Raw genomic sequence first — 26,075 nt, forward strand, 5'->3', positions numbered from 1 at the left:
TGCAATGCAGGATGGGTTGGGTTCTTGAAGCTGAGCCCACACTGGTCATGAACTATTAGTAAGGAGGTCTCATCCTCCCCCTTCCAGGAGCCTGGGTCCTGCCTGGGTGCTGCAGCGATGCCTGGGAGTCTCCAAAAGGGCAGGGGAATGCGGCCCTGGAAGTTGTGTGCCAAAGTTGAGCTGGCTGTGACCTAGAAAAAGGGCAAGGCTTGGAGTTGAACCCAGCAGACTTCCCGGAGGAGGAGGCAGGGGAAACTGGGTAGAACAAAGGGAGGGAGGGACTTTCTTGCTGGAAGGAGAGACTGAGTGGAGGTTCAAACTAGGCTGGAAACAGACTTCCTCTCTATCTCCCTACCCAGGGCCTCGCTCTCTCTGGTCCTTGCCCTTCCCGGCCGGGTGTGGGGGCGCTGCGGACAGTGACAGCAGCTCCTGGCCCTCGAGGCCACGCATGGTGGGGTGCACCGGCGATTGCGAACCCTCCCCCGCGTCGTCTGCGGGGTGAGTGCGCCCCGCGGGGTGCTCCCGCAGCCCTTACAAGGAGTTTGGCGGAGCTCGGGGAGCCCCGCCCGCTGGGCTCCACCGGCCCCTCCTCCCACCCCCCTCGGGCCGAGCTGCGGGAACCCAGCCCGCGCGGCCCGGGCGCGGACTTCGACGGGGCCGAGTGGCGAGTGCCAAAGGAGCCTGCGAGTCGCCCCCGAGGGCCCCGACGGGCCGGCACGCTGCTTGGGGCCTTTGGGCCAAGGACCCGAGTCCCTCTCCGCAGCGTCGCCATGTCCTCCGTGTTCGGGAAACCCCGCGCGGGCAGCGGGCAGCAGAGCGCGCCCCTCGAGGTCAACCTGGCCATCCTGGGGCGCCGCGGAGCGGGCAAGTCCGGTGAGTGGGGCGGGCGTCAGGGCGGGAAGGGGTTAGGTGGGGACCGGGGAGCAGATAAAGGGGTCCGGGCGCTGTGGACTTAAGGGCAGACTCTTCCACTGGCTTTGGGGGCTTCCTGCACCCAGTGAGTTGGCCAAGACACTGATTGTCTCCTTTGCCTCAGTTTCTCTGTCTGTATCCCCTGTGGCTCTGTTGCTTGGCACTCTCTATGCTTTGCTCTCAGCTCCTCAATCTCTCCTCTGTCTTCTGTTCCTTGCCTGGCTCTCCCTCTGTGTCACCCTGTGTGTTTCTGTGCTCCATGTCTGTACTCCAGCTTTCTCTCCCTTCTGTCCATCTCTGTGTCTCCCAGACCTCTGCGGCTCTCTCCCTCGTGGCTCCCTAACCCCCATCACCTCTCCCTGGGGCCAGCAGTCAGCTGTGGTGGATGACACCGAAGGACCTCTTAGGCACTATCCCCGCCCAAGGCCCCTGTGAGCTCAGTCACAGCCTTGCTACACCCTGGTTTAGGCTGGAGCTGCAGGAGCCACTGGCCCTTGAAGGGAGTTGGTAGAAGTCACCCACACTTCCCAGGCCATGCTCCCCACTCCCTTCCTCCGTGCCCTGAGATTTGGAGGTAAAGTGTGCATTCTTTTTTTTTTTTCTAAATATATTTATTGATTTTTTACAGAGAGGAAGGGAGAGGGACAGAGAGTTAGAAACATCAATGAGAGAGAAACATGGATCAGCTGCCTCCTGCACACCTCCTACTGGGGATGTGACCGCAACCAAGGTACATGCCCTTGACCGGAATCGAACCTGGGACCTTTCAGTCCGCAGGCGGACGCTCTATCCACTGAGCCAAACCGGTTAGAGCAAAGTGTGCATTCTTATCAAACATATTTGTTTCAAGCCAGATCCCTCTCTTGACTTTCTGGAAACTGGACTGTAGTCCCAATGCTAGGACCATCCTGGACAAACCAAGATCTTGGTTTCCATTGAAATCATGACTATCAGCACTTAACTCCCTCTTCATCATCCCTGGCAGCTCTCACCCACCTGGGGCCAAGGGGTGTGGGAGCGGGGGTGTCACCATAGACAGAGACCCAGCAAAAGGGTCCAGCCCTCCCCCGGCCACTTACAGTCCAAGGCCGCTGAAGGTGGGAAGCTGAAGAGGCTCCTCACTGGCTGTTTTCCAGTTATAGCCATTAGTGAATGGCCAGCATGGGCTCCGTTCGCATTGGGTTCCTTCCCCAGGGTGTTTTTTAGGACTCACTGGGGGCTTCCTCTCTACTTTTAAAGCCAGTCCTCTGGCTCAAAGAGGGATGATTCTGAATCACGTTTTCCAACAGAAAAGATTTGCTTTCTCCCCTTTGAAAATAAAATTGTTATCCGGAGCTATGTCACTGGTACAGTTTAGCCAGTGGCTACGTTAATGAAGGAATTTAAATTTAAAAATATCTATTCCCTGGGTATTACTTTGCAAACTGACACTGATAGAAATCCTCGGAAAGAATTTTCAGGATTTTCTTTAAAATATCTCATTACTTTTTAAGAGTTCAGTATAATAGTTGGCCAGCCCTTGGCTTTCTGTGGTTAAATTCTGAACAAAATCAGAATTCTGTTAATGCATTGCACCTGGGGACAACTTCACTGCGAGGCACCATGACCAGTTTGGAGGCCCTAGAGAGCCAAGACTTGAGATGTGAATGGCTGAGGACTAAAGTGTGTTTACTTAGGACACAGATCTTGCCTGGACCTCGCCTGGAAATCCCAGGCCCTCGAGGGGTCACACTGCCCCCAGGGATCACCCACTGATCAACTTGGCTCTTACTCTCTCTTTGGCTTGTAGCCAAAATTGGAATAAATGCCGCACGTTTCAGAATCTTTGTGATTTGTCCAGAATGGGAGATGTCTCCTTTCAGTTGGGGTTGCATGGGTCCTGAATCCTTAGTTTGGATCTTCACAGACGCCCCTTAGACTTGTCTCTTATTGCTTTTCTTGCCACCAAAATAAAAAATCCCAGGGATACAGTTCCCCATATTTCTGTCTCTTCTGAGCCTCTCAAACCAACTCCTCAGCTTCTAACCGAATTCCCCCAGAGACTCAGGCTTGGTGTCAGCCAGGGGCCACAGAGGCTAGATAAGGCCTTCCTAAAACAGAAGGGGCAGCCTCCAGGGCCAGCAGCCAGACACAGCAGGGGAGACTGAGCCAACTTCTTTCTCTCTCTCTCTCTCTCTCTCTCTCTCTCTCTCTCTCTCTCTCTCTCCTCCCTCCCTCCCTCCCTCCCTCCCTCTCTCTCTCTCTCTCCCCCTCCCTCCCTCCCTCCCTCCCTCCCTCCCTCCCTCCCTTCCTTCCTTCCTTTTTTAAAAATATTTTTATTGACTTCAGAGAGGAAGGGAGAGAGAGAAACATCAATGAGAGAGAATCATTGATTGTGAGCCAATTTCTTTCCGCTTCTTGCAGCCCTGACCGTCAAGTTTCTGACCAGAAGGTTTATCAGTGAATATGACCCCAACTTGGGTAAGGAACTCCTTCCTATTCCTCCTGCTGTGTCCCACTTGGATCTGCCCTCTCCCATGACACCTGCTCTGTGGGGGGCCCTGGTGCGACCAGGACCAAAGATCTGGAGGCAAAGGGGAGGAGCCCCCAGGATGATTCAGCCCACGTCAGGAAAATGTGTTAAGTGTTAGAAATATGCCCTCCACAGCCCACCCCAGACAACTTGGGGGTTAGCCATATTCAGAGAGCTGTGTGATTTGCCCTAAAAAAATGAGGTATAATGAGACTTAAAAAAAAAATAAAACATAGCAGAACATCCACATCCATTTAGTGTTGTTCTTCAAGATGGTCACTCAATGCACTTTTCCAGAAAAGCTGGACGAGACATTTGAGAAATTTTCCAGTGGAATTGGCTTCTGAATCAGCTTTTGAACCATACAAATAACTAGTCTTGTTTTATCGACATATCATGGTATATTGGAAAAAGGGATGCTCTGGTGTCAGTCAGAACTGAGTTTGAATCCTGACTCTGCCACATATTGGCTGTGCAACCTTAAGGCAGTCACCTAACCTCTCTGAGCTTCTGTTTCCTTATTTGTAAAATGGGCATAAAAACCACTTATTTCAGAGAATTACTGTGATAATGAAAGAGGTAACACATAAAAGAGCTAGCCTAGTACTTGACCCACAGTAGACATTCAATGCATATTCACTTCTTCCTTCTCCTTCCTCCTCCAATGGCTTTCTATCTATGATGGCTGAGATTCCCTCAAATTAATCAGATCAGTGTTTCTGAAAATTACTTTTAGCAGCAAGACCTTTACCTCAAATGACCTCTTACATGGAACCCCAATATCTAAAACAAACAAGAGCAGAATTTTATTAGTATAAATGTAACCTATTTATAACATTTGTTATTGTAAACTGTGCACTAAGAAAAACGAGTTGTCTGGATCTCTTTGCCTTTTGAAAATGAAGGTTGCAGTCTTGGATATTCATAATAATTGAATAAAGCATGTGTGGTACCCCCCAGGACCGCTGAGGAAACCCAGGGCTTTGGAGCACAGGTTGAAAAGCTGCACAATACAGCACTTCCTGCAGCAGGCATCTGATGGAATGCCCCGGTGACACCTGAAGGAGAGAACTGCTTAGCCCATTGGTGCCCACCAGCCCCTCAGCTCAGGCTGGACTGTTGAATCCCAGTGCCAGAGCGAGAACGGACCTCAGGGCTATTTGGGCCAATAGTTTTTAGAATGATTTCATTGAGTAGCAGACTTCTGACCAGGAGGTTTATCAGTGAATATGATGCCAACTAGGGTAAGGAACCACTTGGTTTAAGAGATCTTAAACTCTTTTAAACTATTTTATCTGGTAACTTCCTCCTTTGTGCAGGGTCCCACCTAGGAGCCTATTCTAGTGGTGTTTTGAGCTTCCTGATTGAGTAATTTTGGAGTTCTGACCTGGCAGTGGAATGCATGGTCAGACTGTGTGGGGGGCAGCAGCCCCGAAATGCTTAGTCATCCCACCCTGAGCGCCTATGAGCTGGGGAGCTGACCAGATGCTCTTCCCTCAGCCATTCCAGGAGGCCAGTGCCACTCCTGGAGGTTCTGTTTCACTGTCTAAACATTTCAGCCACTCTCCCATGGCTGGTTCCAGTAACAGTGGGGACCCCGGGACCCCACAGCCGTTCCTTCTATGGAGAAAGGTCTGCGCATCCAAGGGCAGAGTTAGCCACCAGGAGATGGAGAACCACTCTTTCCCCTTTTCAAAGATCTTCCAAGAGCTTGAGCCCCAGTCGAGCCTCTGGACGGTGGGAACCTGTATTGGTCCCCATTTCCAGCATGGAGCACAGTCCTAGGTACAACACAGGTGCTTGTAGACATGAAATTGAACTTTGATTTTAGGATTGTCCTTTAAAGAACAGTGTCTATTATTATCCCCATTTTACAGATAAAGAAACTGAGGCAGTGATTTGCCTAAGATCATGGAGAACTTCAGGTACAAAGGAAGAGGAGACACCAAACCAGTTGCTTTCCACTAAGGGCAGCCTTGTGCTGTAGAGGGCCTGGAGGCAGAGGTCTGCATAGCACTGGGCTCTCTGAGCCTCGGTTTCCCCATCTGGAAAGATGTGACCAATAGACTGTCCTGTCTGTGTAAAAGTTGTGCCTTGTTAGGCATTGTGACTGGTAGAGCCGGTAGGAGCTGAGAGATTCAGTGCCTGTGAAAGGGCTTTGCCTGTGCTGAGAGCTACAGGCGGGGGCGGGTCTCCAGGAGAACATTCTCTTGCAGAGGGCTGGGGCCATCTCATCTGGCTTGCCCAGGGCAGAGTGATGGCTTCTATCTTGCCCTCATTCTGCTCCAGCAAGCACATAGTCACCATTTCTGAGGCTTCATCCTATACACACTCACCTGACCTCCTTTGGTGCCTTTAAGAAAATGATTACTGTAAATGAGAGAAAAATGCTTTGGGAAAAGATTCTTCTCTCAGCATTAAAGTCCACAGAATGTTATTTAGAACCATAAGCTATGAGGTCCATGTATTTAAAGATACCAGACTGCCCTTAGGACAAAAACTAGGTGATGGGAGGAAAAGACATCACTGTGACTTGGAAAGGAGCCCCCCCGCCCCCCCCCCCCCCCCCCGCCCAGCGTGGGAGAAAGTGGGTAAGATGACCTCTGAGCTTCTTCCAGCTCACCCATGCATGTTCCACATCCTCAGCTGGGCTGGGAGCTTCTGCTCTCCCCTGTACTCTGCCCAGATAGAGCTGGAAGTTGATGGCTCCACTGAGCAAAGGGAGTGAGGGGGTGCCAGTGGGGAGGCAGCCCAGCCCCAGAAGATGTGAGTTCCGGTTTCTTTATAGATAGGTGTTGTGGGCTATGGACGCGTCCTTCCTTCTCTGGGCCTCACCTCCCTGTCATCTCTCTGAAGTGGAGCTAATAGCAACCTCGGAGGGCCGTTGTGCTATAAGGGACTAAGGAGACCAGGCCCAGGGTTGGGCTAATATTTTTCCTTGGACTGGGCAGGACCCGGTGCCTGTTTGGGAACAGGGGCTGTGAAGTACCTAAAAGGGGTGCATCAGGCAACTTGGGCAGGAAAATCTGAACGAGATGTAGGCATCTAGGGGCAGCTCTTGTTGCACCAAATATAGTTAAACACTTGGGACATATTTTCCATTAGATGTGGTTTGGTTTTGTGTGTGTGTGTGTGTGTGTGTGTGTGTGTGTGTGTGTCTTTGAATAAGAGTGGCATTTATCCAAGTCCCCAAAGCAGGCTGGGGACGGGAGCTGTCTGTGATTCCTGCTGGCTGCTATGGACCTGGCCTGTGTCCAGGCCTGGCTTGGCTGCCAGTGGCCCTCAGAGAGAAGTATTTGACTCAGCCAGGGTTAAGGGGTTTCTCTTCTCACAGCTGCTGCCGCCAGGAAGACAGAGAAGGCCCCAGTTCTGCACAGAGGGGTCTTCTTTGGGGTCACTTGGGGTACTGGGGGACACAAGGGAAAGGTAAGGACCCGGTGCACGCACACACGGGGCCAGTGACATGGGGTAAGGTTGGGGGTAGGGAGAGTGATGGCCAATATGGCAGCGAGGTCCTCTTTGCATGCTCGGACACTTGCTGCTTTCTCAGGTTTAAGGTGATGAGAACTGAAAAATTAAAAACTTATGAAATCCAAATAGGATTGGTAGTTTAGTTTATAGTGTGCTACCAATGTCAATTTCCTGGTTTGGATCATTGTACTATGGTTATGTAAGGTGTTAACAATGGGAGGATGGTTATGTAAGGTGTTAACAATGGGAGGATGAGGCTTGATGCTTGTGCACACATGGAGACAGGTACACACACATGTTTACACAGAAACTTCACTTGGCCCAGCTGAGGGGGAGGGTACACAGGAACTCTCTGTACTGTTGTGTAACTTCTACATGAGCCTAGAATTATTTCAAAATAAAAAGTAAGCCTTGCTGGTGTGGTTCAGTGGTTGAGTGTCAACCCATGAACCAGAGACCATGGTTCGATTCCCCATCAGGGCACATGCCCAGGTTTTGGGCTCGATTACCAGTCGGGGGCATGCAGGAGGCAGCCAATTGATGATTCTCGATGATTCTCTCCATTAATGTTTCTCTCTCTCTCTCTCTCTCCCTCTTCCTCTCTGAAATCAATAAAAACATTTTTTTAAAAGTGAAAAAAGGTGAACCTGCCCTGTAAACTTTGGAGCACCATGGTCCCCACCGTCATTTACCAGTTATTTGTGGAGGGCCAGCGGCCCTAACCAGCGGCCCATCCAGTCCTCGCACAGTCCTGTGAGATCGTGCAGGGACAAGCATTTAGCACAGTGCCTGGCACAAAGGAAAAGCTTGAAAACGGTTAGCCAATGTTATCAATCTTATCCTCACTTTAAAATGAGGAAACAGCCTTGCCAGTTTGGCCCCGTGGATAGAAAGCCCGGACTGAAGGGTCCTGGGTTTGATTCCTGTCAAGGGCACGTACCTCGGTTGCAGGCTCTTCCCTGGCCCAGGTGTGGTCAGGCTCCTGCAGAAGGCAACCAAGCGATGTGTTTCTCTCACATCAGTGTTTCTGTCTGTCTTTCCCTCTCTCTGGAAAATCAATGGAACAATATCCTCGAGTGAGGATTAACCACCACAACAAAAATAATAAGAAATAAAATAAAATGAGGAAATAGTTCTTTTCAAAGAGCTGAAATGACTTGACCAAGTCCCATAGCTAAAAAGTAGCCACAGTGGGGTTTGAGTCCACATCTCCAACCTAAAACTTTCGACTACCAGATTCCTCTATTATTTTGACAAGAATTATTTGTAAAATTTTCTTGGGCCCAGCTGGTTGAGTGTCGACACATGAACCAGGAGGTCATGGTTCAATTCCTGGTCAGGGCACGAGCCGGGTTGCAGGCTTGATCCCCAGTAGGGGGCGTGCAGGAGGCAGCCAATCGATAGATGTTTCTCTCTCATTGATGTTTCTATCCCTCTCCCTAAATAAATAAATAAATAAATAAATAAATAAAAACTTTTAAAAAACAAGTAAAAAAAAAAAAAAACAGCCTTCTTGGGACTTCTAAACAGAGTTCTCCCCCTTTGGACAGGAGGACTGTCCTTGGGGGCTTCCTGTGAGCCAGCCTCTGTGGTTAAAGGGGAAGAGGGTGGAGAAGCTTGGAGTTCGGGAGGTAGAGGCTGGCAGTGCAGTTCCTGAGGCCTCTGCTGCCACGCACTCCATCCTGCCAGCGTGCTTGGTGGACCCAGAGCACAATCCCGTCCCCGTGGCGTGTTCTGTGAGTGGCCTCTGTTGCTCTGAGCCCTGACAGGTGGAGCAGTCGCTCTTGGGTGGGAGGTTCTGCTCATACCCTCCATGTGGGGAGAGCCAAGGCCTTGGCAGTGCTCCCAGCTCAGCCAGCCCCGGATTCGGCCCCCAGGCTGCACAGAGGGAAGCTGGGACTCAGGCCCAGTCCATTATCAGCGTAGTGGCTTGCTTGGCCCTTAACTAGCTGACTCTCTGTGTTGCAGAGGACACCTACAGCTCTGAGGAGACTGTGGACCAGCAGCCTGTGCACCTGAGGGTCATGGACACTGCAGACCTGGTAACATCACCCCCATTGCAGCTGAGAGTGCAGCCTCCTGAGAAGTCCTGGCCCCAGTGGGGGCCTTGGATGGGAACATCCCCTTTCAGCTCCACTTTGCTGTGTGACCCTCTCTTGGCCTGAATCTCTTCATTTGCCAAATGAGGAGGAAAGGGGTGGGGCCTGGAGAGACTTGATGATTGAGGGCATCAGATCCAAGATCCTGTGCTCTGGGGCCTGATGCTCGTGCACACGTGGAGACAGGTGCACACACATGTTTACACAAAGGCTTCCCTCGGCCCAAGTTCCCCCCAGTACACACATCTCCCTGTGTTCTCACCACCTCCTGCCAAGGCCGGATGCCACTCATTCTCAGAAGGCAAAAGAGCACCATGAACCTGACCCAAAACCAGCGGTGCCCAGAGACAGCCAGGTCTCTTTAGGGGCCATGCCAGCGTGTTGGCTCTGTGCCCCAGAGGTCAAGGTCTCCAAGTCTCTGGCTGGGTGGTGGGAGCAAGGCTCACAAGACAATGTCTCCTTTCACACCAAGCCTAATCCACACTCAAGTGCCCCTTTGACAAGGGCTCTGCTGGGAAACAATATACAAAGACCCTGCCCAGCCCAGCCCAGTCCAGAAGACGTGTGGGGAGGTGCAGTGGGGTAGCTCAGGTGAAGGCCTTCGCCCTGACCTCCTCTGTCCCTGACCAGGACTTCCCTCCTTTGCCCCAGGACACCCCCAGGAACTGTGAGCGCTATCTGAACTGGGCCCACGCCTTCCTGGTGGTTTACAGTGTTGACAGCCGCCAGAGCTTCGAGGGCAGCAGCAGCTACCTGGAGCTGCTTGCTCTGCACGCGAAGGAGACGCAGCGCAACTACCCGGCTCTGCTGCTGGGCAACAAGCTGGATATGGCCCAGTACAGGTGAGCACGGCGGTTGTCCCACACCTCCAGAGCTCACGTTCCGCATCTGTGAAGTCTGGGAATCATCTTCAGGGATTATTTGGCTGCTAAGAACAGTAATCTCGAATTTAGGTAAAGGGGGTATATTGTAAGGGTGTGGTCTTCTAGGCAGCCATGGACAGGAAGGGAGGGGCATCTGGGCAGCACAGGGGCTGGATCCTGAAAGTCAAAAGAGAGTCCATGCCTTCCTTCCTCCTGGGGCTCTGTGGTCTCTCTGGGCCTCACCCTTTCTTGCCTGAGTCTATATGACCTTCTGTTCCCACTCGGTGCAGCTGGCTGGTCACTCTGTGCCCAATTCCAATTCTAGGGAAGGAGACTCGGTTTATTGGGTAAGGAGTCTGCTCTGGTCCAACCAGCTCTCACCTCATCCAAGCACAGCCCCCAGGCTCACTTCCACGGCTGGCTGTGCTGAGGGCAGTTCTCTTAGCAAGGGTTGGACTTGGATCAGAGGTCACAGACTGGACCAAAGAGCAGATACCCATTGAATACTGCAGCCATATTTTGCTTGGAGGCACTGTATTTTAGAAGACCTGGAATTGGAATGCTTTGAGGCAGGGCATGCTCTTTCTAGCTGACCACAGGCCTCATCACTCCCTGTGGCTTTCCTCTACTCTCTACACACATTTAAGTTGCCTGTCTGCCCTGAAGCATTTGAGACTATGATGCCTCCACTTGATAAGTAATCTCATTGGCATTCATACTGACATCCGTCCTGTGTGGCCAGTCCACCTGCAAGGTATGGCACCTTCTACCAGCCTTCCACCGGTCCCTTCCTGCTCACGGGTGGCCACTCTTGATTCCTTAGGCCCCAAGGGTGCATTGACTGGTGGTAGCAAGGAAGGGACCCTTTGTTTAAAAAAGGTCAGATGGACAGTGGGAAAAGGAGTTGCAGTCTCATGAAGGGGGACAAGCCCTCAGATACAGACATTCCATCTTAGGGAATGAAGAAAGTTGTGTGATCTTAAAGCCAAAATGAACCACAGAGCCCCCAGAGCCTAGAAGACTGGATTGAGATAAACCAGTTTTCATTATGAGGAAAAAACCAGACTGTTGTTTTGATCCCAACCTTTGCCAAATAGATTGTCTGAAAATGGTTTGGGAGCAAATAACAAAGAACACAGGCTCAAGCGAAGCAGCATCCATTCACTAAGAACAAGTGCCCGTACCCCCATTTCCTTCTCCGATCAGGTCCCTAGCTTAGGAGGTCAGGAGCTGATGGGCATCGTAAATCTAACGTGGAGCTGAGCACTGATCAGTGCCTCCCCTGACTGTCTTGCAGCTAAATGTGGTTTAGAGCAGCGGTTCCCAAACCACTGATAAAATGTTCACCAGGCTCCAACAAAATGAGAAAAAGGATGTTACATGCCTGCATCACCCATTCACACACATGCATGCATGATGCATGAGGTTCTTGTTCCTGAAAGCTCATTATTTAAGCCCCACGATGACAAAGTTTCAGATTCAAGTTTATTATGAAAGTAAATAATACTAAATATTCTTTCACCAGGGGCACCTCAGGAAGCAGTGAGCTTATAGACAGGATACCAGCCCTAGGTGAGGATGGGATTAGGTGCTCTGCCCCTGACCCTTTTTGTCCCAGTCACTCTAGCTATCTGGTACTCCCCTGGGTAGCTAGCCCACTCCCAGCCCCCTGCTCCTGCCAAATGAACCTTGGCTCAGAAACCTTTTTCCACCGGTACCCACCCTAGTGTCTTCTCTCATCCTGTGGGCTGTGCCATTGTCCTCAGGAGCGGTGGGTGGGGCAGCTCAGTAATGGGAGGTGGTCAGGAGGAGTCAGCCATTGAACCTTGGCCAGGGACATCCTGTTCCTTCCCTCTTCTGGACGTTTGACCTGCCCAAGAACCAGCCTTTTCCCCCCTCACCTTGACTCCCGTGGCTTCTAGGTCAGAAGCTTTCAGGACCTTCCCAATTGCAAATATTTGATCCCACCATCCTGGGAGGTGGGATGAAGCTGGGAGTAGGTGCTGCTCCCTCTCTCCTTCCCACCCCCCCCCCCCCGCCCACTCCACATGAATGTTGTCACCCTTCTCTCTCCTGCCGTCCCCTAGGCAAGCAGACAAAACTCCCCACGATTCCTGAGAGCTTTGCCAACCACAGGCATCCTGAGTGACCTTGGCCCTCCATGCCTCTGTAGACGCTGTGGTCTCACACCCGTCAGCCCAAACCACTGCCTTTTTGTAGAGCTGATCCCACAAGGGAGGGCTGAGGGTGGCTCATGTCCTGACCAAGGGCCCCATATGGGAGAGGAGGGAAGGGATGTGGATGGATGTCTTCCTCCAGCCACAGGCAGGGTCTAGGTAGGGCCTTTGGCCAGCTTCTCTCTTACCCTCAACCTCGCTCCTAAATTCTGGCTTTGGTGACATCAGCCACCATTTATTGAGCACTGACTCTGCCAAGTACTGTGCTAGGCACTCAATACAAATTGTCTTTCTTAATCTTCTTAACCCTGAGAGGCAGATGTAATTGTCCCATTTTACTGATGAGAAAGCTAAACCTTGTAGCTTCCTAGTCACCGAGCTAGGAAGTGGGAGCCTGGTGTAGGCCCAGGCCTGCCTGGCTTGGACGCATGCTCCTGACCTCACCTCGCCCTCCTTCCCCACCAGGCAGGTCACCGAGGCAGAGGGCGCAGCCTTGGCGGGAAGGTTTGGGTGCCTGTTTTTCGAGGTCTCGGCCTGCCTGGACTTTGAGCACGTGCAGCATGTCTTCCATGAGGCAGTGCGGGAGGCACGGCGGGAGCTGGAGAAGAACTCCCCGGCCCGGCCCCTCTTCATCTCTGAGGAGAGGGCCCTGCCCCACCAGGCCCCGCTCACTGCCCGTCATGGGCTGGCCAGCTGCACCTTCAACACGCTTTCCACCGTCAGCCTGAAGGAGATGCCCACCGTAGCCCAGGCCAAGCTGGTCACTGTGAAGTCATCCCGGGCCCAGAGCAAGCGCAAGGCACCCACCCTGACCCTGTTGAAGGGCTTCAAGATCTTCTGAAGATCCCAGGCTCAGAGCCCCGCAGAGCTGCAGGAGGTGGCTGACCTCTGGCCACTGGCTTTCCCTCTGATGGAACAATAGCCTGCGCCCTCTGGTGGACAGCTGACCTCTGCTCCAGCACCAAGCAGTGTCCCCGACAACCCAGTTCAGTGTGTGAGCTGGAGGGACGGGCAGGAATGCTGCTCCTATTCCGAGGGCCTTGGTTTCCACGGTAACCACAACATTCCCTGCCATTGAAGGAAAACAGCCCCCTGGGACAACCCAGACACCTGGAGTCAGCCTTAAGCAGGAGGAAATTGCAGTGTTCATTGTGGTATCACCCCTTCCTGCTCCAGCTCCAGCCAAGCCAGATGTGGCCCCTGGTGGACAGCTCTGGGTGGACAGCTCTAGGAAGCCTGGCAGAAGTGTAGGCCTGAGGACATCCTGCAGGAAGGACAGGCCGAGGCCCTCGAGCCACCTGGTGGATGGGAGGGCAGGGTGGACGCAGGGTTTGGAGGGCCAGAGTCTGGTCCTCCCGTTGTCTCCTGATCTCACAGAAGCCCCAGGCAACAAACCCCACAGTTTTCCTAAATAACATCTAGTGTAAACCAGCAGGACATCCTGTAAGAAGCAAAGTCGCAGGAGGGGCTATTCCAGTGCTTGGCCTCTTAAGGAGGGTAGAGGGAGAGGCTGTGGGTGTCCAGTGAAGGGGACCTTAGGGTTGTTCACCAGAAGGCAGGGCCCCCTTATTTTCCCACCTCAAATAAGGGACTCAGCCCATAGTCAGGACCAGCCTCCTTAGTATAATGATCAAAGCTGCAGGACAAAGTTACTCTCTAGTGACAAGGACTCAGGATTCCAGGGAGCCCACGCTGGCAGTATCTGACATCCAGGCACCATTAGCCTGTCCTGGGTCCATAGGGGGAAACAGTTTACCAGTTTGTAGCCTGGTTCAGCAGGACCCAGTACCCTTCATCATGGGTCTGAGTGTCCAAAGTCTTCTTTTGTATGATAGAACCTAAAGCATTTTTGGTTCTTAAAGCAAATTTTTGCATAAATTATTTGGGGTTGCCCCCACAGCTTAGACCACAACACTGGGGCTCAGACATAGATCAGGACCCTCCCTTGGGGTCTCACAGTTAGCAAGAGAAGGGTCTCAGAGGTAGGGCGTCCCCTAGGTTCTAACTCTTTGTACCATGGGACCCCTGGCCCAAAGGAAGTCTTTCATGGACCCTCAGCAGAGAAGCAGATAAAGGAGAGGCCCCTAGTGGGAGGAAGGGCTGGGAAGGGGATTCTGAGCCAGAATCCCGCTCCTTTCCCTGCCAGCAATTCCAGGAGCTTGGATGGGAAACAGCGGGTCTAACCCAGCTTTCAGCCCCATTGAATAGAGGTGAAGCCGAGGTCAGAGAGAGCTGGGACCTCCTTGGGACCACATGAGGAGGCCTGGCCAGGCTTCCTGACCTGCAGGCTGGCTGTGGATTTTGCACTTTTGTTCCCAGCCACGTACGTGGGGACCACCACCATTGGAACAAACTATGCAATTCCAACTGCCCATATTGAGAAGCATTTTAATAAAAAGGGGGTTTGTGGGGTGTTTTTTTTTTTTCCCCAGAACAGAATTGTAGTTTGATGGCCGTTCTTCTGGTTTATCTGCTCACAGCATGGGGGCCCTGCCCTGCCCCCTCACTAGCTCTCGGATTCCTGTGGGTCTGGAAGGAAGACTGGTTGCATACTCCTCTCTTTTAACTCAATGTCCACCTCGGCCAAATTTAGCTTTTCTGAGAGCAAAGTCTCCGTTAGGATGTGCAGGTTGTTGCCATCTTTGGTTCCGGCCTCAGTCAAGACTTCTGGAGTTTGTTTTTCCCGTGGCAGCATCTTTTGCCTTCTGGGGGGAAAGAAGACACTGTTGAGCGTGCGTGTTCCCTGAGCTGGGGGTACTGAGTGGTTGGGGGAGGCCTGGGTTTCCCAGATGCGTTAGAGTTTGAGGGGAAGACCCAGGGGGCTGTCCTGGGAACTGCCGGGGGAGACGGTTTTGCTGTGCTTTCAGCAGAGAAACAGAGGAGACTTGCCGGTACCTCTCACCAAATCCTCCTTGCCACCTGTGAGCTCAACTATTAGCGCTCCTCCTACGGAGCACATACGTGGGGCGTGCACTTAAGTCTCCTGACTCTGAGTCCTGGGTTTTCACCAAATCACATTTTTTCTGATCCCAGAACTGTCATCTCACTTAGTGCAGGTCCTCGTCACCCCACCCCACACCCCCAGGCAAACTGCGGGACATTCCTAAACAATCTTCCTGCCTCTCGGTGCTTCCTTCTCCAAACCAACCTAAACACACCAGTCAAGTCCCTAAAGCCCCGGTGTGCACGCGTCACTCCCCAGCTCAAGCACCTTCAGTGGCTCCCTACTGCCCACCTCCTTAATCCGGCATCCAGCCTTCCTTCCTTTCAATAATTCCCCCAAATATCCTCCCTCTCGGTGGTTTTACTCCAGGTACATTTCCTGGCCATGCGGGAGGGACCCAGCTGTGATTAGAGCTGACTGCCCAGAGACTCGGCTTGGGCCCTGGGGTGGGGGAGAGGGGGTGCAGCTCAGTGTCTGCTGCTCCCTTAGACAGACACCTTGGCTCTGAGTTGACCTTGCTGAGGGGCATGCTTCCCAACAGGATGAGAGAGGCAGAGTCCCTTAGAGGCGACACCCCTCTGGGCCCTTCTATATCCTTCATGCAGAATGATCTTGCTAAAACATGAACCTTTTACATCCCTGTGCAAAGCCCTTCTCGTGAGCTAGAAGCTGAACTCTTTAGGATGGCCCTCAGAGTGTGTACACCCTGGGTCCTGCCGCCTCTTGTCCTCCCTCTCCCCACCCCCCTCTGCAGCCCTCCTCACACCCCACACTACAGCCACACCGGCCCTCCCTCCCACCTGGAGTTTGGTGCATGCTGCCCCTTGGTCTGGAGGCTTCGGCAGTCGCCTACCATCTCTTTGCCCTGAAGGCCCCAGACCCCAGCTCTGTGCTCCCACGATACTCTGTATGTCCCACAATCATTCTCTGTCACTTTGAACTACCGTCATCTCCTCAGCAATCTGTAGATTCCATAAGGCCAAGGCTGAATCTGTCTTGGCCGCTGTTGTGGCCCCCACTCTCAGGACAGAGCTTGGCACAGAGCAAGTGCTCAGCCCCTATCTGAGGGGTGAATGATGAAGGGGCCACAGCAGTTCATAATGACTAGTTCTCAGTGTGAACTATGGGGTTATTTCTTTTTGACTTGGTAGCAGAACTGTGAGGAAGATTCGTAGATGATGTAAAATATGGCGTAGAAGGAAGAGCAGGGAAGTTAGGCCAACCCTTCCGTGCATCCTTAATGACCTTATTCTGTACAATGGGAATTAGTAACTTGTGCCTGCCCTGCCTTACAGAGCTTCTTAAGGATCAAATAAGAGAATGTGAAGGTGCTTTTAAAATTACAAAACATACAGATTTGAGGGCGAGAGTCTCATTATTGTTTCAACATTACTGATGTGATGGTTGATGGGTATATAGCAATTGTTGAGTGCATGAATGAATTAATGGGGATGAGTGAGCTAAGCATTTATTGAGTGAGTTCTAGGTCCACACATCGTGGCAATTACTTGGGGGAAACGCGTTGAATGAAATGTGGTCCATGCCCTCAAGGATCTCAAACATTAGCCCTGGAGCCATCCAGAGAGTTTAGCCACATGCCACTATCTAGGTCTCACCCCAACCCCTATGTGTCAGAATTTCCAAAGAGGACCCAGCATTCTGAATGTTTAATATTCCGGTGATTTTGGGTGCATCCAGGGTTGAGGAGTATTGTCATTATAAAAATTACCCCAGGAGCCTCAACTGCTATCAGGGCTCTATCTGAGCTCTGCATTTGGCCTTGGAGCAGGGCGGGACTTTCCCCTTTGACAGCATCCCTTCCTCTGCAGTAGCCCCACTGAGCACTCCCCACAGAGAACTGGGTGCTACCACCATTCATAGGAATAACTGGTTCAGAGGTATTGAGTGTGCTGCCCCGCTAGGGAGTGACAGAGCTGGGCCCCTGTGACTCCAGAGCCAGAGATCCTGACCTCTGAGACATACCAGCCCCTGCCCTGTTCCCTGGCCAGGGCCAGCAGGTGATAACTGGGGACAGTTGCTAGTTTTCAAAAAATTCTGGGTTCTCAAAAGACCCTGAAGGCTGCATTTTGCTTTCCCAAAGGGTGGACAGCCAAGGCCCGTAGATACCCTTCCCCATGTTCCCTTTGGGAGGGCAGGGCCCCCACCTTCCAGAGGCCACCCCCAGACCATCTCCTCACCTGTTTGCCTTGATGCTCCTTCCCAGGAGGACCATGCTTATCACGACCACCACACCCACCAGGGCAAAGATGGAAATATTCCAAGGAGTGGCTGGGGAGACACAAAGGGCAGAGACTTGAGCAGAGGCTGGGGTGCCCCTCAGGCCCCCTGACGTTTGGCGTTTGGGCTCAGACACAACTCACAGCATCCATGGTCCCCTGCTGTGGATCAGGGGTTGTAGGTGAAGATGAGCCCCCACCCTGCAGGAACTCCAGTGTGTGTGTGTGGTGGGGGGAGGGGAGGACAAGATCTCTGCCTTGGAACAGCCCTAATCTAATGGGGCCAGCACTGCAGTTGGATGATAGTGGGGTGGGGGTGGGTGAGTCAAGATAAACTTCACAATCTTCAGAATTTTGCCAGGGACTGAGGCATTGGGCAGTGCCAGGAAAGGAAGGAAGGGAGAAAAGGAGGGGACAAGAAGAGAGGGAGGGATGGAGGGGGGAAAGGAGGGAAGGAAAGAAAGAAGGGTGGCAGTTAAAATGGATTCAAGAACTGCCCACAGATAACACATAAAGTGGCTAATCTGAATCTAGATAACCGAGATCTGGCCACACTGTACTGAACTGAGCACAGAAGGAACTTAAATATTTGTGAGTGATTGGAGGGTGAGTAAATGAATGACCAAGCCCCAAGAGAAGGACCATGAGGTTCAACTACACCCTCCTGGGTACTGAGACCCCTCAGCTGCTTTGAAGCAAATGTGCAGCCTGCTGTGGAGGAAGGGACCATGTCCAGGGCTTCGGCCAGAGTCCAGTTTGTGTTTTGTGTTGAGAGGACACACTCCACACACCAATCCCCTGCCACTTACCATCTTCTACCCGAAAAAACCAAAGCATTTCTTCCAGCAGCTCCTGAGGCACCACAGTGGCAGCTGGGGCTCGGGTAACCCCCTCACCCTGGGGCATGCCCTGCTCCTGGTTGGAGTACATTTCTGACAATGAAGTCCTTAGGCCCCTTCGGCCCCTCAGCTGCCCTCTTGGCCTCGTAGGTGCTGGCCTCTGAGCAAAGCCCTGCAGATCCCTGGAAACAAAGCAGAAAGCATGACCCATAGCCCACCCAGCCTGAGCTCCCCTCCCTGCCCAAACCCAACTCTCCTCTCACCCCAAGTTATAGGACCAGAACAGGCTGACCCAGAGCAGTGGGGCCTGGAGAGGCAGAGACCACGGACTTGGGAGTCACTCAAGTCTTTATTAAAAACCATCACGCGTGGGGAAGAGCAGTGACCTGGAGCGAGAAGGACTAAGCCACTGCTTAGTGGGCTGTGGGACCCTTGCTGGGGACATCGTCCCTTTTTGCCTGCTCAGCATCCCCATCTATCTTCTACAGCCACAGCTCCCTTCACCCTGGTTCCTTAGCAAACTGTCGCATCCCTTGCCTTTGCTTTTCATGTGGTAGCCAGTCACAGGACCCACATAGCAAAGGTTGGGCCTATCACAGTCTCTTATCTGGAGATTGGCATGCCTGCGACCCAGAGCTGAGAAGAAGAGAAAGTACCAGAAAAGGGTAGCTGTCAGCTATTGCTGCTGAGAGCGGGCAGCTCACTTTCCTCGCTGCCACCCCTAGGCCTGACTGGCCAGTGCTGCTCTCAGTTCAGCAGCCCCCTGATAACTTCTTTTTTGGGGGGGAGGAGGGGAGGACATGTTATAAGAATTGTTTTCTGTCGTTTGTAGTGCAAGAAATTGAATCCATGCTTCCTGGCTACATCCTTTCATTAATTTCACCCTGTTTCTATTCTCACAAAACAAAGCAAGTTAAGCAATCTATGTTTACTAAGACAGATATTGAAATCTAGAAATAAAAAATCATAAACAATTCCAATTTTGGATGTTGACATAAGGCCACATCACTATATCAAGGGATCAGAACAGAAATTTTCTAGAGACCGATGTACACATGGGAACTTGATGTATAATAAAGGAAGCTCTACTGATAGGTAGGGAAAGGAGGAGTCGTTTAGTAGGTGCCGGGAACTGGCTCACTGTGTGGGAAAAAGGAAGACTGGATGTGCATCTAACAAACAGTACATACAAAAACAGACCCCACATTAAAGGCTAAATGTAAGAGGGGAAAATATAAAGTTAATAGAAGTGGGATAAAACTTTTTAAACAAAACCATAAAAGCTCAAATCATTCAATAACAACAAAAAACTGATGAATTTGATTGTATCAGAAATAAGATTATCTGTTCACTGAAGAATACCATCAATAAAGTAACTAACACCTTTCTGATTGGGGCAAGATACTTGCAATGCTTAAAACCAGGAAGAGACTGAGATCTAGGCTACACAAAGAATTCTTGCAAATTAACAAGAAAAAGACAGGAACCCTAATGAATGGGTAAAGGATCTAAACCGCAATTTACAAGATAGGAAACCCCAAAGGCTAGCAAGCATATGAAAAAGTGCTCAAACTCTGTGGTAATCAGAAGGATGAAAATTAAAAATGAAATACCAGTTGACATCCATCAGATCATCATAGTTAGAAAGGTGAATCATGTCATGTGTTTGAGGTTCTAGGCCATAGCCTCATGCACTGACAGGGGGAGTGTATCCATCTAGAGAGCAAATTAGTCACAGTAAGTGTGCACAGCCACTCTGCTCCTGAGTGTGTAATATATAAAAAGGTGTATCCCTTATACCTGGCCGGCATGGCTCAGTGGTTGAGCGTTGACCTATGAACCAGGATGTCACAGTTCTGTTCCCAGTCAGGACACATGCCTGGGTTGCGGGCTCAATCCCCGGTGGGGGGCATGCAAGAGATTCTCTCTCATCACTGATGTTTCTATCTCTCCTCCCTTCCTCTCTGAAATTAATAAAAAAAATATTTCTACAAAAGTATCCCTAAGGATCAGAGAGGACATGCCATACTGTTTATGAAAATATAAAATATATCCACACAAAACAGCACATTTAAAAAAAAAAACACTTAAAAAAAGACACATTAAACACATTATAATAGTTCTCTCTGGGGGAAAAGGAAAAAGGGAACAAGAAGGGAGATAAAAGGAACTAAAAAAATAAAAGACGAGAAGGGTTTTGAAGAAACCAATCATAGAAACATGTCATGGGGCTAACAACAACAAAAGAGGCCCCAGGCTATCTCCAGTCGCCCGACTCACACTGCCTTCCGAAGTAGCCTTTGGAGGCCCAGCCAGGAACATGAAAAAACAACTGGATGGCAAACAGACAGACACAGTGCTAAAATAAGGACTTAACATCAGACTCCAGAGGCTCTGAGAAAACAAGAAACATCTACAGGTTTTGAGAGGAAATATTTTCATATGTGAAATACCATTCACGTGTCAAGGCGGAGATGGAATTCAGGGAGAAAAAAAGGACCTTGTTTAGACTTCTGAGGACTCAGAGGCATACTACCCTCTTATCCTTTTGAGGGGTAGCTACGGTATAATAATAAAAGCGTAATATGCTAATTAGACCAGACGGCCAAATGACCTTCCCAGACAAAGCTGGGGCTGTATGTATATATACTGAATAATGAAAAGACAAAGTTACAGGGATGGCTAATTGTTGTGATCTTGTTTCCAGTTCCAACTGTCTGTCCAGAGCACTTGCTAAGAAGGGTTGTGACTTTCTGTCCAATCTCAGATGCAGGAGTGCCTGGATTAATTAGTAACATCACCCATAGGCCCCTGCTGCCTATGTAGACCTCCCCACACCCACAGAGAAGAGGGTGAAGGTCCAGAAACCAAACACCGACTCCCTCTGGGAAGGTGGGATGGGGCCTAGACGCCTGGGAACACTGTGAATACTTCTGTATTGTATACATTTCTCATGAGTACACACTACCTTCATGAAAACAATACATGGCGTTATTATATATTTTAAATGTATATATTTTAATGTATATCTTAAATATATTTTTCTATATTTGAATGTATTTTAAAATGTATGTATATATTGTATTTATAGCTTTTGAGACAACAATTCCAATTTTGGGTGTTTAATTAATAAAACTAATTAAGATGTCAGTTCTTCCCAACTTGACCTATGGATTCAATGCAATTCCAATAAAAATCCCATCAAGTTATTTTATGTGTATCCATAAAATGATTCTGGAGTTTACATGGTGTGGTAAAAGACACAGAATAGTCAACACAACACTGAAGAACAAAGTTAGAGGACTGACGCTACCAGACTTCAAGACTTCCTGTAAAACTGCAGTAATCAGGACAGTGTGGTGTCGGAGCCAATCTGATAAGTGTACAAACTTGGCTGATCCCATAGTGGAATGTGTGTCTTAAATATGGTAATATTATTACAATAAACATATACCAACAAACAAAATGACAAGTTGGACTCAAGTCCAGAACTGAGAGTCAGCCTCTGGGCTGTATTAGATGCCCCAGAAACAAAGACACATTTCCCCTCAGAACACTTCGCCAGTTTCCTTCTAGAGTGAGCATCTTATTACTATCCCTGCTTTTAAAAAAATAACCACATTTCATGAGTTATTTGGATTTTATTTTTCTATGAACGTCTTTTCCTGTTCCCGGATCCCACCCAGGATATCACATTGCGTTTAGTTGTCCTGTCTCCCTGGGCCCCTCTGGGAGATGCCTGCATTTTAAACAGAGCTTAACCATCTGCCATTGGCCTGTGATTCCTACGGAAGACCCTGGTCACTCATTCCCATGGGAGGTTGGAGACACTCACCCTGGGTCCTAGGCTCCTGGGGCCGGCCTTGATCTGCTCTGGGGAGCAGCACTGATTGCTGTGTCTTCTTCCTCCTCCTCTCACAGAAGCACAGGATGGTCTTTGCACTTGAGCTCTCCACACAGCTGTCACCTAGGATTAGTGCAGAGTCTATGGCAGCCCAGCCCATCTGGGAGCTCTGCTCTTAGCACACGCCCAGGCCTGGAGTCTTCTCTGCTACTCTGGGGTGACTGACCTCTTGAATGAGTGGCCTCGGATGGCAAACAGGCTCCACCCGATTTTAATTGCTTAAAGAACCAGGAGCCCAATGCTCACTTTCTTAGATGGTGGCCTAAAGTAAAGAGAAAACATCCAGACCCTCTTGCCAGCCCCGAGGAATGGGCTTAGAGGACCCCCAGTCTGGGGGTTCCTGCACCACAGGGGGATACGAGGTGTGCTCTCTCCGGGCCTCTGTCTCCTGGTGTTATCAATATTTAACCACAGAGCAGGGAGCCAAGCCTGGCCTTTGATAGCCTGTCCTTTCTCACGGTGAGGGCCAGGGCCGTATAGGAATTCCTCACAAGGAGCTATAAAATAAGACCTTTGGAGGGCAAGGGGTGGGGAAGGCAAGGCAAGTGAGTGAGGTGTGTGAGTGGCACAGAAAGGAGAAAGCAGGTCAGGCCAGACAGCACAGAGGGAGGAGAGCTTGGAGGGAAGCAGGAGTAAGATGCTCCCCACACCAGGCCAGACCCATTCAATTCTGATCATCGGTGGGCTCTGGCTTTTCCACCCACTGGCTCCCTGCATCTTCAACAATCCTTGGAGTTGGCTTGGCAAGGAGCAGGGTTCCCATTTCACAAATGAGGTCATAGAAGTTGAGTGAGGTCAAATGACAGGAACAAGTTCCTCTAGGAGTTAAACACAGGTCAACCATGTGGACAACAGCGTGGTGCAGAGGAAAGGAGACCCAACAGGGAACCTAGGGGCCTGCCTGGAACTCCGGCAACTCATTATTTTGTAACTCATTCATTCAATAAATACTACTTGAGTTCCTATTACACAGATGATATGGTAAACAAGACAGGCAAGGACCCCATTCTCCTGTAGTTCACGCTCCAGGAGGAATAGACAGACAACAAAAAAGTTAGCAAAAACATAAATAAAATAATCTCAGCTAGAGAAAATTTCTGTGAATAATTTAAACAACAAAATGGTATAGAAAGAGATGGGGTAGGAGAGCTGTGATTGCTATATTCCTATACTGAAAACTGAAGGTCAGGGAACTGTGACAGCAGGTGCAAAGGCACTGAAGAAATAATGGGCGCAATGAGTTTGAGAAACAAAAAGGAGGGCACTGAGGGCACCGGGGCTGGAGCAGGGCGATGAGGGGAAGTGGCGTAGACTAAAGCTGGAGGTAGACAGAGGCAGGCCTTCGCAGGGCCTTGTAAAACAGGATAAGGCATTTGGATGTAATGAGACGCCACCGGAGGGTTTAGGCAGGGAAGTGACATGCTCTGATTGACATTTATCTAAGATCACTGACCTGCTGGGTGGACAGGAATAGGGAGACCTATTGGGAAGGTGTTGCATTCAGCCAGCAAGAGATAGTGGTGGTTTGGACCAGGGTGTGGCTGTGAAAATGGTGATAAGTGGTCAGATTCAGGGTGCATTTTGGAGAGAAAGGCAACTGATAGATTTCAAGAGAGAGGACCTCAACCTAACTGCAACAAAGCAATTCAAAAGGTAACCATTGGATCATATAACTGTGAAGAACAGGGTGGAGCTGACCATAGGGAGAACTGGAACCAGAAGCCTGAAGATCCCCAGCTCTTCTCTCTCTAGCTCTCTCCCTGCTTCTAACTGGATATCAGGCTCATTCTCAGAGGCTACCATCTCCAGGAAGCTGGACCAGGCTGTAGGAAGTCACCCTTACAGCTGGAGGACAAGGGGTCCCCTTTCTCAACTCCAGTTTGGCAATTCTTGGCAAAGGGCTCTAGTTGTCCTGACCTGGGTCATGTACCCATGTTTTGGATCAGTTGTTTCAGCCAAGGGCAAGGTGCCATGGATGACTAGCTCAAATCACTTGCCCATCAGGTAGCCAGGAGAGCAAGGCTGAGAGCTGGACAGTCACTCCAGTGTAGGTCCCCAAGTGACCCCTTGACCAGGATTCTCCCTGTCTGCCTTGGAGGAGAATCATGGGGAGCCTGCCCCACCCCAGGTTTCCCACTCTTCTCCCTGTTTCTTTTTTATCCCTCCTCTTACCCTAGTTCTCTCTGCTATCACTTATCCAATAACTATGATTCTGTGCCTACTCTGTGCCAGGCATTCTGCTAGCAATGAAAATCACAGACACTGTCCCTGGCCTCATGAAGATTTCAGGCTAGTGAGGCAACCGACAGGTGGTCACACCAGGGATTGTGTAATGGTGACTGCTGCTGACAGGTGCCATGAAGGAAACATACACATAGAGATGAGAGCACATCACCAAGCTCTCCCTTCCTCATAGTTTCAAATATCATTCTGGACAAATCAGTCCTACCTTAGAATCTCCTTCTCTACCGTCTCCAGTCCCTTGTCCCACGGCCTGGAATGTGGTGAACAATGAGCAGTGGAGTGGAGTGGAAAGGGTTTTTGGTTTGTCCCTGTTAGTCTAATATCTGCCACTTCATAATTCTTCCAGTTTCAGCTTATATGTCATCTTGTCAGGGAACCCTTCCACATCAGTTAAATATTGTTTATGGCCTGGCTAACTTGGCTCGGTGGTTGAGTGTCAACCTATGAGCCAGGAGGTCACGGTTCGATTCCCCATCAGGGTACATGCCCGGGTTGTGGGCTCGATCCCCAGTGGGGGACTTGCAGGAGGCAGCTGATCCATGATTCTCTCTCATCATGGATGTTTCTATCTCTCTCTTCCTCTTCCTTCCTCACTGAAATCAATAAAAATATATTTAAACACACACACACACACACACACAAAGATGGCAAAACAACACAAAACAAAACCTAAACGTTAGATTATATGGTATCAATAGAATTGCATATTTCTTCTAAGGGTCAATTTTTATATTAAATCCCAAGGGGAAAACATATAGTAGAATTAATGAGGGCATTTTTTTTAAAGTAGGGCAATTAAGTCCAGAATTATTGGTGCGTAAGCACTGACTTGATGCCTCTGTCTGCAATAGGGTGGTTGAGAGGAAGGATGGGCATCCAATGAGAAGCCATCTTTACACAATGCTTTTTCAACAAACGTATATTTTGCTGGGAGCATTTTGGGAACATTTGCAAAGTATTGGAAGTTTGGGCAGAAGCTAGTGTGAAATGTGAAACGAAGTATGTACTTTCTCCATGAAAGTTCTTTCTGCAGCCACCACCTTCATCCCTTTCATCTTATCTATATAGCATCTGAGACTTCCTATGTCAGTGGCCCTTCTTCAGAATACTTAATACTTTCTGTCTTTGACCCCTTGCTTCTGGTTACAGTATAACCAAATATCTTCTTCAGTCCCTGAATAAATCAAAGTCCAACAGCAGAATAAAATCAAAGTCTCTCAGCCTTTCGTTTTAATTATGTGAGGTATTGAAGCTTAGTCATTCCCATAAACAGCACTCTGAATAGCCTCATCTTGAAGAGGACTTGCTCAATGTGTTTGAGGAATGTCCAACAACTTGGTAAGTCAGCGTTGTGTGTTACTTTGTCTGAATTTTGTTGCTTCCACCTTTCACATGCAAGTCAACATTATTTGAGGGAACAGAGGTGGCATATAGTTGGCCCCAGTATTAAAGCAAACACTTCAGTTAGGACTATTTCATTGTCAAAGTTTTATTACAAACCTTCTGTGAGGGAAGGCCTCTGGTAGTCTCACTTTAAAAGTTCACTCTTGGTAAATGGTTAAATAATAGCAATTAGACTAGATTTTTTTTAAAAAGAATGTTTGATTAAAAGGTCACTAAGACTCTTGACTTATGTCAGTTGGGTGAGTCTTAATCCTTTTAAGTTTACCAGAAAATTTTCTAAGCATTTTAACCAGAAATCATAATTTATTTTCAGAAGGAAGTTGTGAATTAATTCATTTAAAAAGGAAAAAGTTCTGCCCTGATCAGATTTAGGGCAATTTTTATTTCTTTTATTTTTCTTAAATTTTCAATTATGCCAGAAGCCAATTCCAGCATGTCATAATTACAAGAGTTTTATCAAAAGGTTGAT

General features: G+C 49.8%; 2 protein-coding genes across 2 annotated transcripts; one reads left to right on the plus strand and one right to left on the minus strand.

Moving 5' to 3' along the window:
- Positions 1-602: 602 nt before the first annotated feature.
- RASL12 (RAS like family 12) lies at positions 603-16,337 on the plus strand. The gene is made up of 5 exons (XM_080659684.1): positions 603-873; positions 3,316-3,372; positions 8,864-8,937; positions 9,646-9,836; positions 12,500-16,337. Exons 1-5 carry the CDS (start codon positions 771-773, stop codon positions 12,873-12,875), a joined length of 801 nt encoding a protein of 266 aa, XP_080515810.1. The 5' UTR covers positions 603-770; the 3' UTR covers positions 12,876-16,337.
- On the minus strand, positions 14,404-22,349 carry SLC51B (SLC51 subunit beta). Its single transcript, XM_080659690.1, has 4 exons — positions 21,890-22,349; positions 18,025-18,236; positions 17,177-17,267; positions 14,404-14,739 (listed from the first exon to the last, which is right to left on the minus strand). Exons 2-4 carry the CDS (start codon positions 18,143-18,145, stop codon positions 14,541-14,543), a joined length of 411 nt encoding a protein of 136 aa, XP_080515816.1. The 5' UTR covers positions 18,146-18,236; positions 21,890-22,349; the 3' UTR covers positions 14,404-14,540.
- Positions 22,350-26,075: the final 3,726 nt, after the last annotated feature.

Source organism: Plecotus auritus (assembly GCF_963455305.1).
Source record: "Plecotus auritus genome assembly, chromosome: 1".
In the NCBI taxonomy this organism is placed as follows: Eukaryota; Metazoa; Chordata; class Mammalia; order Chiroptera; family Vespertilionidae; genus Plecotus; species Plecotus auritus.

Bases quoted from the DNA above. Each gene is read 5' to 3' on its own strand.
- SLC51B (XM_080659690.1), bottom strand. From the start codon at position 18,145: ATGTACTCCAACCAGGAGCAGGGCATGCCCCAGGGTGAGGGGGTTACC. The intron at 17,268-18,024 runs GTAAGTGGCAGG...GTGTCTCCCCAG, and splicing joins GTTTTTTCGGGTAGAAGATG to CCACTCCTTGGAATATTTCC. The intron at 14,740-17,176 runs GTGAGGAGATGG...CTTTCCCCCCAG, and splicing joins AGGAGCATCAAGGCAAACAG to AAGGCAAAAGATGCTGCCAC.
- RASL12 (XM_080659684.1), top strand. From the start codon at position 771: ATGTCCTCCGTGTTCGGGAAACCCCGCGCGGGCAGCGGGCAGCAGAGC. The intron at 874-3,315 runs GTGAGTGGGGCG...CGCTTCTTGCAG, and splicing joins CCGCGGAGCGGGCAAGTCCG to CCCTGACCGTCAAGTTTCTG. The intron at 9,837-12,499 runs GTGAGCACGGCG...CTTCCCCACCAG, and splicing joins CTGGATATGGCCCAGTACAG to GCAGGTCACCGAGGCAGAGG.